At 46.3% G+C, this 15411-nt stretch overlaps 1 protein-coding gene across 1 annotated transcript in view; it reads left to right on the forward strand.

The window, feature by feature from the left end:
* Nucleotides 1–6941: 6941 nt before the first annotated feature.
* The window catches only part of LOC143999439 (interleukin-13 receptor subunit alpha-1-like), a 220936-nt gene continuing 212466 nt past the window's right edge, over nucleotides 6942–15411 (forward strand). Inside the window, exon 1 of the mRNA XM_077493983.1 lies at nucleotides 6942–7240. Within this exon, the coding sequence (XP_077350109.1) occupies nucleotides 7165–7240 (76 nt within the window). The 5' untranslated portion in view covers nucleotides 6942–7164. The remainder of the gene's footprint in view (nucleotides 7241–15411) is intronic.

Below are 15411 nucleotides of genomic sequence, written 5' to 3' on the forward strand. Positions count from 1 at the left end.
GTGTGACCCCGCAAAATTTACAAACAAAGATTCTGACTTCCTGAATTCTTTGCTAACTTTTAAATAAACTAAAAGGCTACGCCTAACATCAACTAAACTCGATCCTCCTTTCTCAACACCCTCTGAGGAGTAAAATGTTGTCAGAATAATGTCTTGCATTCTATGAAAAGCAACCTTGGGGAGGAAACTAGGATCTGTTTTGAGCACAACCCTATCTTCCAAAATCAACAAAAAAAGTTCTCTAATTGAGAATGCCTGCAACTCACTCACTCTCCTAGCTGAGGTAATTGCAATCAAAAAAGCTGCTTTTAGGGAAACCCATTTAACATCAGATTTCTCCAGAGGCTCCAAAGGACGTCTTGTGAGAGCACCAAGCACCAAGGTTAAGTCCCAGGAGGGACAGGCTCTGACCTTTACAGGTCTGGACCTAGAAAGGGCTTTAAAGAAATTCTTTAATGATCTTGCTGCAGGGGGACCTGAAGAAAGACGCTTAAAGCGGCAGCCTGGACCTTCAGGGCGCTGACAGAAAGCCCTAATTCCACCCCTGCCTGGAAGAAATCCAGCACAGCTGGAATATCTGGATCTTTCTGGCCCTGTTCCATCAGCCAGGAATTGAACCTCTTCCACACCTTGGTGTAAATGGCCCTGGTCACTGGCTTACGGCATTCTAAAAGAGTCTTAATGACCCTTTCTGAAAAACCTTGGGCCCTCAGCAGCTGTTCCTCAGATACCACGCTGCAAGCCTGAGGGTCTCTATTTGAGGATGCCGGATAAGACCCTGTGTAACTAGATCCTCCCTCCTCAGAAGATGAATCGGAGGATATATTACCAATTTCTGTAGGACTGCAAACCAAGCCCTTCTTGGCCAGAACGGAGCTATTAGTATGAGATCCGTTACCTGGGTCTGAAATTTCTGAAGGACTGCCGCCACCAGTCTTACTGGGGGAAAGGCATAGCACAGGCTGAAGTGCCAAGCACTGGTGAAGGCATCTATCCCTTTGACTTAATCCTGAGAGTGCAGGGAAAAGAAATAAGAAACCTGCTTGTTGCTTTCTGAAGCAAACAAATCCCCCTCTGGTATGGCCCAAGTCCTCACCACCTGTTCGAACACCTCCTGGTTGAGAGACCATTCATCTTGTTTTACACACTGGTGACTGAGAAAGTCTGCAAGTGAGTTCTGAGTCCCCTTTAGATGAACCGCTGACAGTGATGCTAGATTTAACTCGGCCCAAGAGAAAATCTCTCACGCTATCTTCTGCAAAGCAGGGCTCCTGGTCCCCCCCCCCCCCGCTTGTTTATATAAGCGACAGCAGCTGCATTGTCTGATCTTACTTGAAGGTGTTGTCCCCTTATTTTTTGCTGGAAGGCCCCCATCGCCCTCTGGACTGCCAGCAATTCTCTCTGATTCGAGGACCGTCTGGCTTCCGCCTGAGACCAGGATTCTTGAGCCAGATCTTTCTCCAGGTGTGCACCCCAGCCGAAAGAGCTGCCGTCTGTTGTCAGCACCCGAGTTGCTGGTCTGAACCACAACAGACCCCTGTCTAGGTTGTGACTGGTTCGCCACCACAAAGTCCTCTTGACCCTTGTGGGTATTGGTATGGGATGATCCAAACTCTGTTGACTGCAATCCCAGTAATGCAGCAAAAGAGCCTGCAGCGGGAGCTGGTGGATCCTTGCCCAAGGGACTGCTGGGAAACAGGATGTCATTAAGCCTACCAATCTCATGACATCTCTGACCTGGGCTTCCTGATTGGTCTGAAGCCGTGCTACTGTAAGATCTACCTTCTCTATCTTCTCTGGTAGGAGAAACACCTTCCCCTCCACAGAGGAAATTTTGTAACCCAGATACAGTACTTCCTGGGTTGGAATCAACTGGGACTTGTCCTGATTGATCAGCCAACCAAGAGAATGCAGGAAGAGTTGTGCCTCCTGTAGATCCTCTGCTAGCTGCCGATAGGACCGGGTGACAAAACAGAAGATCTTCCAAGTAGGGGATCACTGTAATGGCCCTGACACGTAGCGGAGCTAGAGCTTCTGCCAGGACTTTCGTAAAGATCCTGGGAGAGGACGCTAGGCCAAACGGAAGAGCTCTGAACTGTAAGTGGAAGATTTCTGAGTTCACCCTTACAGCCAACCTGAGGATCTTCTGGAATTCCTGGTGTATCGGTATATGCAAATATGCATCCCTGAGATCGACTGTTGCCATAAAGCATTCGGAAAACAGGAGGTTCGTTATCGTAAAAATCAACTCCATCCTGAACCGTTTGTACCTGATAAACCTTTTCAGGGGCCTGAGATTGAGGATCAGCCTGATGGTTTTCGAACCACAAACACGTGGGAATATACCCCCTGTCCGTGTTCTGCCTCTGGTACTCGGCTGATGACCTGTTGATCCAACAGCTCTCCCAACATCAGACTCAGGGCCTCTGCCTTCTCCCGGTCTCTGGGTAACTTGGTTACCAGGCAGGTAGGTGGGGGAATGGCACTGAACTCCAACTTGTAACCGTTTTTTATTATTTATAATATAAACGGACTTGAAGTTGTGTTTATCCATTGTGGGAGGAAATCCCCCAACCTTCCTCCCACTGGAACACAGGAGTCACTGGGATTTTGAGGTGGATTGAGGAGGACTGAATAATATTCCTCCTCTGCCACGTCCCTTGTGACCCGACCAGTGCTTCTTAGGCCGACCCTCTCTCTCCTGCTGGGACTGTTGCCTAAGGCCTCGAAAAAGACACCTGCTCTCAGGCTTCTTCTTTTTCTCAGGAAAAGCTTTCTTTTTGTCCTGGGTACGTTCCAGGGCCTCCTGGAGACCAGGACCAAAAAGGTGGTTGCCTGAAAAAGGAAATCCACACAGCCTAAGCTTAGATGCTGCATCTCCCGACCAGGCCTTTAGCCATACAGCCCGTCTTGCCACGTTAACCAAAGCCGCAGACCTAGCCACAAGCTTAACTGACTCCGCAGAAGCATCGGCTAGGAAACCAATAGCCTTAAACAATAAGGGAAAGGTCTTTAACAGCTGCTGTCGGGACGTGCCTGCAGAAATATTTGTCTGTAACTGGTTTAACCAGCACTTCAAATTTCTGGCCACACAGGAGGCTGCAAGGGCAGGCTTGAGTGCAATAGGGGAGGCATCCCAAGCCCTCTGCAACAGCACATCACCCCTCTTGTCCATTGGGTCCTTAAGGAATCCTAGGTCATCGAAGGCCAGATCATCTTGGAGGCCAGATCGTCTTCTTAGAGACCTTAGCTAGTGGCGCATCCAACTTAGGAACCTTGTTCCAAGGCTGGGCGGCATCCTTCTCAAAGGGAAATCTACGCTTGAGACTGCTCGAAAAGAACGGTCTCCTCTCAGGGTGCTCCCACTCCAGCAGGCTCACTTCCACTAGAGACTTGTGCACAGGGATTTCTGAGCAGACACCCCCTGATACATGAGGTCATGCTTAGAAAGCTGTACCGACTCCTCTCTGATCTCTAGGGTGTCATAGATCGCTTTTAACAGCATCCAAAGTTAATTTGTACCTGGACCCTCTGGAGTAATCTTCCTCTTCCTCAGAGTCAGACCCTGAGTCCACCTGGGAAGAGGCCAGCGACCTGGGCTCCATCTCTCTGTCTTCCCTATCCTCCTGACTGGGCTCAGACAGCCTGTTGCTGCCCTAGATAAGGGCACTCAGGGACTCTGCATCCTATCCATCATTCCTCTAAATGATCTGAAGGTGGATGCGATCTCGCCTTTAACTGACGAAAGGATCTTTTGACATTCAGTCAAGGAGTCATCCTTAGATAGATTACTGACACATTCGGGGCAAACTGACTTCTCTCAATTGGGCCCAAGTTTTGTCCCACAGACAGCACACAAAAAACAACCACGAAAGCCTGCTCCAAACCATTGCCACCACTGTGCTCGGGGGAAGGAGATAAGTGCCCAGCCCTTCACCTGTGGTTCCCCACCCAGGGAAAGGCCTTGGCCACAAGGACCTTATTCCCTCCCAGAGTAAGCCATGGTCTGCCCTCACCACGCTTACCTGAGAGGTGCGGGTGCCAGAAGAACCGGAGTCGACCACCTGAACTGCTGCAGTGCCCTCCATGGCTCCTCAGTGTCTGTCACAACCTCTGCTGGATCTACACAGGCTCCGGATGCCCACCAAACCCCACACTTTGCGCCTGGAAACTGGAACCTTCGTTTCCTGGTGCCCTCTGAAGAAGCGGTTCCGCCGGAAGCAGCGTCACTTCTGTTCGTTGGAACGCGGAACCCCCTCCTCAGACGCACGCACGTTCGTAACCATACCCGGAATGGACGTCCCACATGCCGTTCGTACTTGGGCGCAGTACGTTCCTTTCCGATCCACCGACCGGACTATGCAAAATTGGAGGTAGGGAATCCGACGCTTTTCAGAGGTCCAACTCTCTCAGAGCTTACAGGCAGAGGGGGTCTAAGCAGCCCTCTCTTCACTGCACCTAGACAGAGGGGCGCTTTGGGCAGAGGAGAAGGTACTTCAGAGGCTCCTTCCTAGGACAATCCTTTAACCTAGAGCTCCCCAGGTTACTCACATGCTTCCTTCCCGTCCGACAGAAAACACAAAAACTGAAGTGGAAGGCCTGGAGAACCGCCTTTTAACCTTTTTGGTGAATGTGTTTCCTGTCCCGAAGAGAAGAGCCCTATGTCTCAGAGGCTGTCCTGGAAGACGATAAGAGAAAAAAAATTTTTCTTCGTTTCTGTGATAACATTTTGCAAATTATACATTTTTCTTCATACATTTTGGCCACAATTTATACTGCTACATATCTTTGGTAAAAATAACCCAACTTAGTGGATATTATTTGGTCTTTGTGAAAGTTATAGAGTCTACAAACTGTGGTGCAAATCATAACAAATTTATCACACCTGCTGTACTGTTGGCCTATCTCATTTCTTGCCACCATAACAAGCCAGGAAAGTACAAATACCCCCCAAATGACTCCTTTTTTGAAAGTAGACATTCCAAGGTATTTAGTAAGATTCATGGTGAGGTTTTTGATGTTGTCATTTTTTCCCGCAATTCTTTGCAAAATTAAGATTTTTTTTCCCACAAAATTGTCATTGTAATAGGTTATTTCTCTCACATGGCATTTGTATACCACAAATGATGCCCCAAAATACTTTCTGCTACTCCTCCTGAGTATTATGATACCACATGTGTGGGACTTTTTCACAGCCTAGCCACTAAGGCCCCTTTCACACTGGGGCAGTGCGGGCGTCGGCGGTAAAGCGCCGCTATTTTTAGCGGCGCTTTACGGTCGTTTTAGCGGCGGTCTGCGGGCGCTAGCGGGGTGGTTTTAACCCCCGCTAGCGGCCGAAAAAGGGTTAAAACCGCCCGCAAAGCGCTGCTGCAGCGGCGCTTTGCCGGCGGTATTGCCGCGCTGTCCCATTGATTTCAATGGGTAGGAGCGGTTTAGGAGCGGTGAATACACCGCTCCTTCACCGCTCCAAAGATGCGGCTAGCAGGACTTTTTTCACTGTCCTGCCAGCGCACCGGTCCAGTGTGAAAGCCCTCCGGCTTTCACACTGGAGTGAAAGGGGCCGGTTTTTTTCAGGCGCTACACAGGCGCTATTTTTAGCGCTGTAACGCCTGAATACCGCCCCAGTGTGAAAGCAGCCTTAGAGAGGCCCAATATGCAGGGAGCACTGTCAGGTGTTCTTGGAGCATAAATTACACATCTAACTTGTTGACTACCTATTACACTTTTGAAGGCCCTGGAGCACCAGGACAATGGCACTGATGACACGTGACACTGACGTGGCACTGATGACAGATGGCACTAATACGTGGCACTGATGACAGATGGCACTAATACGTGGCACTGATGACACATGGCACTGATATGTGGCACTGATGACACATGGCACTGATGACAGATGGCACTAATACGTGACAACGATGCGCACCCGCGGCAGCATGCAATGGGGAATAAAACAAGAGGACGTCCAGGGACGCCCTCCCGGCAATTGGAGTCCGCGCTGTAGCCATCTTTTGGCTATAGCGTGGACACCTAGTGGTTAATGGATGTGTGTTATTTTGAGGGGACATCAAATAATAAATAATACACTGTTATACAAGCTGTACACTCACTACTTTACATTGTAGCAAAGTGTCATTCCTTCAGTGTTGTCACATGAAAAGATATAATAAAGTATTTACAAAAATGTGAGGGGTGTACTCACTTTTGTGAAATACTGTGATGCCGTGTACACACGGTCAGACTTTTAAGCAGAAAGTCATACAGAATCTTTACATTGGATATTCCGATCGTGTGTGGGCCTCATTGGACTTTTTTTTTTTCCAAAATTCTGACGGACCTACAAATAGAACATGTTTTAAATCTTTCAGACGGAATCAATTCCTATCGGGAAAACCGTTTGTCTGTATGCTGTTCCAACGAAAAAAACAACGCATGGGCAGCTATTGGCTACTGGCTATTGCACTTCCTTTTTCTAGTCCCGTCGTATGTGTTGTACGTCACCGCGTTCTAGACGATCGGACTTTGGTGTGATTGCGTGTAGGCAAGACCGTTTCAGTGGAACTCCGTCAGAAAATCTGTCGTGTGTACTGGTCGTGTGTATGTGTCATAAGAGTCTGCTAACACTTTGGGACTTACAGCAGGAGAGTGAAAATTTTGAAATGCTCTCAGTCCAATTATTGATGTCAGTGAGAGGAATAGTGTCCAATTGTTGGTGTCAGTGCCAAAAATTATATTGTATCAGATATTGTAAGTTTTGCATTCCCTCTGGGGTTTGTTATCATTTATGTAACAATTAACTCTCACTACCAGAAAGGAACAGTGAGGAAATTATTCTATGGGTGTTTCCACAATGAATAATAGCTAAGATATGTGGTTTTAAACACACAGCCTGTGTCACTTTGCACTCAGATGTCATTGCCCAGCAGAGAGAGAATAGTTGTGTGGAGGTTTTCACCATCTCTGGCATAGTTTTTTCTGTAGAAGGCCGTATTACACTCAGTGGGAGGAAAGGGGTGGACACACTATGTAGGAGGAAGTGTGTTTTCCTGGAAATTGAGTTTCCTTATCCTTTCTGAGCAAAAGCTTCTAAAACAGTAAAGATTGCAGCACTGCTGAGTTGTTTAGGACGCAGATATTTGCCTCTAAGCTGAATTTAACCCAGAAATGGAAACATCTCTCTGTCTCCAAGGACTTATCATTTTAATGCTGTATTTTGTGACTTCTACTGCTTCTAGGAATAGTAAGTACTCAATTTCTGATATAGTCTGTTATACTAACCAATAATCAATTCCACTGGTTGGTACACTAATATTAATGTCCCAAAAAAAAAAAAAACACCTTTTGCATTTATTATTTAAATAGCAGCACTGAAATTATAAAACACTATAGGCAATTTTTTTTTGGAATTCTAAGTGCAGTGAAATACACAAAATTTTCTGAGTCTATTATACTGCTTGCGTTGTATGTGAAGGTTTTCAATTATCCAAGTCATGTCATAACTAGTACAGTAGTAGCTAAAGGCTACATTTGTGCATTTTTTTTTTTTTTAAGTGAGTACACACTATAAGAAAATCAGAAAAAACGATCGTTGTTGTTTATCGTTTCTGATCATGCAGTCTTTCGTATCTGATTTCTCTCGTATGAAAACAATACACATTGAATGGAAATCGCTCTGTTCATGTCCAAGAAAAATTTTGGAGTTTTTCCCCTCCTGAAAATTTTAATTTGGAAAGTTTGTCAAAAGTTGTGTATACTATACGAAAAAAAAATTTCTTCTGATTTACTTATAGTGTGTCTCCTATTTTACTCTGCAGCCTGTAAGGATCTTGCAGACTCTCAGTACACTCACTGTCTGACCGTATCTTCGATAATGACAGGAATGTCTAAATGAGAGGAAGAATCAATGGACTATGAGAAGGCTCACCAGCACCCTCGCAGTTCATTGAGAACTATAATGCCGTGTACACGCGACTGGACTTTTCAACAGCAAAGGTCAGATGGAACAAATCCGGACAATTCGATCGTGTGTGAGCTTCATCAGACCTTTGCTGTCTAAAAATCAGATGGACTTTAGAAATGGAACATGTTTCAATTTTTTTCGCCGGAACCAGATCCTATCGAGAAATCCGTTCGTGTGTATGCTAGTCCGATGGACAAAAGCCGACGCTAGGGCAGCTATTGGATACTGTCTATGAACTTCCTTATTCTAGTCCATTTGTACGTCATCACGTTCGAATCCATCGGACTTTGGTGTGATTGTGTGTGGCCAAGTACGTTCGTTCAGAAAGTCCATTGGAACTCCGCCGAAAGTCCGTCGGGAAGACCGTCGAACCTAGTCTGCCGGAAAGTCCGGTCGTGTGTACGCGGCATAAGCCTTCAACCGTACACAACATTATACTGCTTGCGTTGTATGTGAAGGTTTTCAATTATCCAGGTCATGTCATAACTAGTACAGTAGTAGCTAAAGGCTACATTATTTATAAGTGAGTACACACTATAACAAAATCAGGCAAACGATCGTTGTTGTTTATTGTTTCTGATCATGCACAGTCTTTCATATATGATTTCTCTCGTATGAAAACAATACACATTGAATGAAAATCGCTCTGGTCATGTCCAAGAAAAATTTTGGAGTTTTTCACTTCTGAAAATTTTAGTTTGGAAAGTTTCAATAGGATGTCAAAAGTTGTGTATACTATACGAAAATCGAAACAATCTTTTTTTCTTCTGATTTACTTATAGTGTGTATCCTATTTTACTCTGCAGCCTGTAAGGATCTTGCAGACTCTCAGTACACTCACTGTCTGACCGTATCTCTGATAATAGGCAGGCAGTTTCTGAATGACAGGAAGAATCAATCAAGTTCATTGAGAACTATAATGCAGTGTACACACGACTGGACTTTGACAGCAAACGAACGAATCCGGACAATTCGATCATGTGTGGGCTTCATGATCGAATCCGGACAATTCGATCATGTGTGGGCTTCATCGGACCTTTGCTGTCTAAAAATCAGACGGACATTAGAAATAGAACATGTTTTCTATCCAGAAATCCGTTCGTGTGTATGCTAGTCCGATGGACAAAAACCGACGCTAGGGCAGCTATTGGCTACTGTCTATGAACTTCCTTATTCTAGTCCATTTGTACGTCATTGCATTCAAATCCGTCGGACTTTGGTGTGATGGTGTGTGTCCAAGGACGTTCGTTCAGAAAGTCCATCGGAACGCCGCCGAAAGTCCGTCGGGAAGACCATCGGACCTAGTCTGCCGGAAAGTCCGGTCGTGTGTACGCGGCATTAGCCTTCAACCGTGGTGGCCAACGGTACTTGTAGTTCATTCATTCACAGAATTCTGTGAATGTATGATGCAGCTGTGTGTGTGGAGGCCCTGTTTTTAAATTTTGACAGCAGGTGCAGTGAGACGATCCACTGTCACAGGGAGGAGGAAAGAAGAGCTGGAACATGTAACATTTTCTACCCCAAGTCCCCAGTCACACGAGCAGTTAAATCAGGTCCTCCTGTCCATTTTTCAGGTGGACCTGATCGGACCCCCCATCCTCGTCTATGAAGTAGCAGATGTAAACAGACATGTGTCCATTTACACCCACCTACCTCCAATCCGGCAAAAGCAAACGGAAGGGGATCCATTCCCCTCTGTCTGGCCAGATCGAAAGGTAGTTGGGTGTAAACAAACTGCTGGTCCATTTACATCTGACTGCCCATAGAGCAGAGCAGGCTGTGTCAATGTCTGCTCTGCGTAAGCGGACCCTGTCACCTGTCCACTCCGCTCAACTCAGCAGGGATCAGTATACAAATCCCCTCCTGAGAAAACATATCCAGCCTGTGTAAAAGGGACCTTTATATGTATGGAACATGTAACGTGTTCCAAAGGTGAACTTATCCTTTATGCTGGCCATACACAGTTTTTCTTTTTTGCTTTGTTCAGCTGGCAGGCTAGACAAAATAAATAAATAAATAAAAGATTGCTCCTTCCATACAAGTGAGATGAATAGAGGCTCCCCCCCCCCCCACCCGAAACATCATATTCTGACAGCAGGTCAGCTGCTATCAGAATACACTTATCACAGGCTGCAGACGATCATAAAAAAACATTTTCCAGCGTGGCCCTTCAACAGAACTTGATCACATGATTGACTCCAGGGTCAGCAGGGATCGCCGGAATTTCAATCAGTGTGTGATTATCCTACAGGGATAATCACACACTAATTGAAATTCCGGAAGTCCCTGCTGAACCGGCCAAATTGCAATCAGTGTATGGCCAGCTTCAGTCACATTCACCTTGACTTGTTCTGTGATGCTGAGGACTAGAGAACTCTTCTCTAAGCCAAATATTAAACTCTCACGGTTTTATACTCCAATGAGTTGCAGGTCGGCAGCTGTGGCTCAACCGCCTGGTTTTACCACCCTCCAGCCCATATGAAAGAAGTCTTAGGGTTAGAGATGAGTTCTACCAAGGACATTTCATAGCTAGGGATGAGCTTCGTGTTCGAGTCGAACGTACGTTCGACTCGAACATTGGCTGTTCGTGCGTTCGGCGAATTCCGAACGTTTTGGCCGTTCGCGTCAAAATTCGAGTGACGCGCGCGCGGACCACAATGCACTGCGTTGGCGCAGTGCATTGCTGTCCGATGATTGGCCAAGCATGCACTGTGACCCCGCATGCTTGGCCAATCGCAGCGCCGGCAGCGAGGAGAGCCATGATTGGCCACAGGCATCCTGCCTGTGGCCAATCATAGCTCAGACTGTGTAGTGCACGCCCCACACTATATAAGGCCGCCTTTAAGGCGGCCTCCTGTAGTGTGTTACTTTGCATCTGAAGCAGTGGGTGTTCTGTGTACCTTCAACACAGTACACACCAATCGTTTTTGGCTGATTTCCTATCTTGCTGCTGTGTAGTGGTTGTTGTCTGTGCCCTGACTGCAGTATACACCACTATATTCACCTCACCTATATAGCTAGTGATCTAGCTTTAACCACTTAACAACTGCCCATTGCCGATTAACGGCTTCAGGGCGGTTGTTTAACTCAGAGAGGCCGTTAATTAACGGCCTCCCAGAATTCTGCTCTCGCGTGCCCCGAGGTGTGCGCACTCGAGAGCATCCGTGACCGCCGGGTCCATAGGACCCGGCGCATCACGGTAAACGGCCGCTCATAGCGGCCGTTTACCACGTGATTGCTCCGTCAAATGACGGAGTGATCACTTGGAAACAAACCGGCGTCATGTTATGACGCCTGTTCCTCCCTCCCCTTTCTGTACCGATCGGTACAGCGGAGGGGAAAGAGATCGGTGTCAGCAGCGATGTGGGCTGCATCTGCAGTGCCCACATCGCTGCTCACCGAATTTAACCCCTCAATTCCCTGCCAATACTCTGCAATACCAGTGCATACTCTGCAGTACCCTGCCATTACTCTGCAGTACCCCGCCATTACTCTGCAGTACCCCGCCATTACTCTGCAGTGCAGTACCCCGCCATTACTCTGCAGTGCAGTACCCTGCCATTACTCTGCAGTACCCCGCCATTACTCTGCAGTGCAGTACCCCGCCAATACTCTGCAGTGCAGTACCCCGCCATTACTCTGCAGTGCAGTACCCTGCCATTACTCTGCAGTGCAGTACCCTGCCATTACTCTGCAGTGCAGTACCCTGCCATTACTCTGCAGTACCCTGCCATTACTCTTCAGTACCCCCCATTACTCTGCAGTAACCCCCATTACTCTGCAGTACCCCCCAATACTCTGCAGTACCCCGCCATTACTCTGCAGTGCAGTACCCCGCCATTACTCTGCAGTGCAGTACCCTGCCATTACTCTGCAGTACCCCGCCATTACTCTGCAGTGCAGTACCCCGCCATTACTCTGCAGTGCAGTACCCCGCCATTACTCTGCAGTGCAGTACCCTGCCATTACTCTGCAGTGCAGTACCCTGCCATTACTCTGCAGTGCAGTACCCTGCCATTACTCTGCAGTACCCTGCCATTACTCTTCAGTACCCCCCATTACTCTGCAGTAACCCCCATTACTCTGCAGTACCCCCCAATACTCTGCAGTACCCTGCCATTACTCTGCAGTACCCCGCCATTACTCTGCAGTACCCCCCATTACTCTGCAGTAACCCCCATTACTCTGCAGTACCCCCCAATACTCTGCAGTACCCGCCATTACTCTGCAGTACCCCCAATACTCTGCAGTACCCTGCTATTACTCTGTAGTACCCCGCCAATACCCCGCCAATACTCTGTAATACCCTGCCATAAATTGCCATACCCAGCCATACTCAGAGATACCCAGCCATACTCGGTGATACCCTGAAGTACCCAGCCATAGACGCCCCCCACCCCTCACCGCCCTCTGGTGCTTCTACCAACTCGCCAGTACAATCAAAGACAGAATCTTTTTTTTAATTTTTTATTTCAGGCTTCCCAGCCTAGAGGTGAGATGTGGGGTCATATTGACCCCCCAGATTTCACTGTAAAGAGGACCTGTCATCCCATATTCCTATTACAAGGGATGTTTACATTTCTTGTAATAGGAATAAAAGTGATCAAAAATATATTTTTGTGAAAAAAAATGTCAAACTAAAATAAAGTAAAATGAACAATAAAAAAATAAAATAAAAATTAAAGCGCCCATGTCCCCATGTGCTCGCATGTGCCACACATGTGAGGTATCGCCGAGAATGTTAGAGCGAGAGCAATAATTCTAGTCCTAGACCTCCTCTGCAACTCAAAACATGTAACCAGTAAAAAAATATTTAAAGCGTCGCCTATGGGGATTTTTTAAGTAGCGACGTTTGGCGCCATTCCACGGGCATGTGCAATTTTGAAGAGTGACATGTTTGATATCTATTTACTCAGCATAACTTCATCTTTCACTTTATGCAAACATTGGGCTAACAAGTGGTTAATAATAGAGCTTGCAGTCAGTAGTGTTAGGAGATAGTGCGTGCTGTCTGTGTGCTCTGTACCCAGTACATACCGCTATAATATAGGGCAGGCCCCTACTTTCAAACATCCAACTTACAAACATCTCCTACTTGCAAACGCAAGGAGACAGCAGCAAGTGAGATGAAAAAAGATGGACGACAAAACAAAATTATACAGGGGTGATAACCCTTCCCTATGTTTTCCAAAAAGCTTAAAGATATTTTTTTTGACTGGAGCTACACTTTAAAAATGTACCGGTTGAAAATGACAAACAGATTCAACTTAACACAACAAACCTACACAGTCCCTGTCTTGTTTGCACCGCCTGTATACTGCTGTTCTGAGTATATAGGGCCTGGGGGCCACACGCATTTCCTTTTTTTAATATGGGTACGGGGTTCCCCTTAATATGTGTACAAGACCCAAATAGGCTGGTAATGGGCAGGGAGGGCTACCCATGCCATTTTTCTGAATGATTTTCAACCATATTGCAGGAACCAGATATAACATTAAAACCGCAAGCAGTTTTAAATGGTGTTATTTTCCGTTTAATGTCATTTTGTGCAGGGACTGTTCTAAACACGGGAAACACGTGGCACTTCACAGGCATACTACAGACACCCCCCAGGCACCATATTTAAAGGAATATTTCACTTTTTTTTTCACTTTAATCGTCATTAAAATCACTGCTCCCGCCAAAACGGTAGTTTTTAAAACTTTTTTTTGCAGTGACCCATGTCCCCTGAGGCAGGAGGCAGGTCGCCAAACCCTTTTTAGCACACTATCTTGCATATTAGCCGTTAAAATTAGCACTTTCCAATTCGAACGTTCGAGTCCCATAGACTTCAATGGGGTTCTAACGTTCGTACCGAACGCGGGGGTCGTTCGCAAGTTCTGGTGCGAACCGAACCGGGGGGTGTTCGGCTCATCCCTATTCATAGCTTATCCAAGCCACTTCTTCAGTTTTTTACAATCAGTTGTTATTAGAAAAGATATGAACAATAAATCACAAAGTTTTGTAGCTGGTACAAATATGAACAATTGTGTTATCTTGAATACTACTTACATGAAAGTAAATGATAAAAAACAAAAAAAAAAAAAAAAAGTATTGCACCCTTTTTTGTTTCCAGCATTCTTTAGAAGATAAGAGTATACTATAAATTTTAATAGATAAGCGTAGATGGAGATAAGAGAACTTCTCCAGTTCTAATCTGTGTCAGCTGTGTCCTGGTACAAGAAGCAGTGGCGGCTGGTGGTTTTTTCTTTTGGGGGGTTGGCAAACAGCCACCCTCGCCCCCCCTGGTCACTCAGAAGGGGCGGCAACTCCCCCTTCCCCTGGAGGACAATCAGGACATCAAAGCCCCTCACTTACCCCATCTAGTAAGCAGACGGGCAGCATGTGTGGCAGCTTTCTTCCTCCTCCTGTTGTGTGGATCAAGGTGGCTTCCACCATGCATCCCCCTCTTCCTCCTAGGTGTCCAATAGGATTGCCTGATCTTTCAGTGAATTGGGAAATGGGTATCAGACCCGCACTTCCTGATTGGCGGAGAGGCAATTTAGTGTTAGAAAAGGTGAATATTCATTTGCATTTCTAACACACCTTGGTGGGCTCAGAGCACAATTGACTGCGCTCCAAGTCCACCCTATTTTGAAGCCTATTAGAGCCTACGGCTCTAATCAGGTGCTTCAAAAAAACACCCCTGCCACTGTAATTCATGTGCCCGGCCTCCTAAAAGGGGCCTGACGCATGAATAGGGGGTGGCGGCATGGCCGTATGCATGAATCTATCCATTACTCATATGGGGGGTGGCATGGATAGAGAGGGGAGCGCTGTGTGCCCTTAATGGACGAGCCACCCCTGACAAAAAGTGAACAAGTGGAGGCATGAGCTGGGAAACATCTTCAGCATTATAGAACAAGTCCGGATAAATGTGATTTACTTCTGCCTACTTTTCATGTTATTCCCTTGTAATGGTTAATGACGTGGGGAGATGGGGGGACTTATTTATTACTGGGGTTAATTCATGAAAGACTGGTGAAAGGGCAGTGAACCACTTAATGCCTGAAGGTAAAAAAAATCTTAATGTCTTATTGCAGTTTCGCAATTTGGCATGTGTTATTGAAACTGACTCACTAAAAAACAGTCTCAAGTGTATTTAGGGGAATTCTACCTTTTTCCAGGAAAAAATTGTCTTTTTTCATTTGGTGGTAAATGTTTATGGTAATATCTCATGCTATTTTTTTATTAAAGAAAAATATAGCCAAGCATGGGGGGTTATTTAACTCCACTTTGCACTGCAAGTGCACTTGGAAGTGCAGTCGCTGTAGACCTGAGGGGGACATGCAAGGAAAATAAAAAACAGCATTTTTGCTTGCACGATGCATGATTGGATGATAAAATCAGCAAAGCTTCCCCTCATTTCAACACTTCCCCTCAGATCTGCAGCAATCTACAGCGACTGCACT

Source organism: Lithobates pipiens, unplaced genomic scaffold (genome assembly GCF_037356315.1).
Source record: "Lithobates pipiens isolate NorthernLeopardFrog02 unplaced genomic scaffold, aLitPip1_a1.2 Scaffold_1, whole genome shotgun sequence".
Lineage (NCBI taxonomy): Eukaryota > Metazoa > Chordata > Amphibia > Anura > Ranidae > Lithobates > Lithobates pipiens.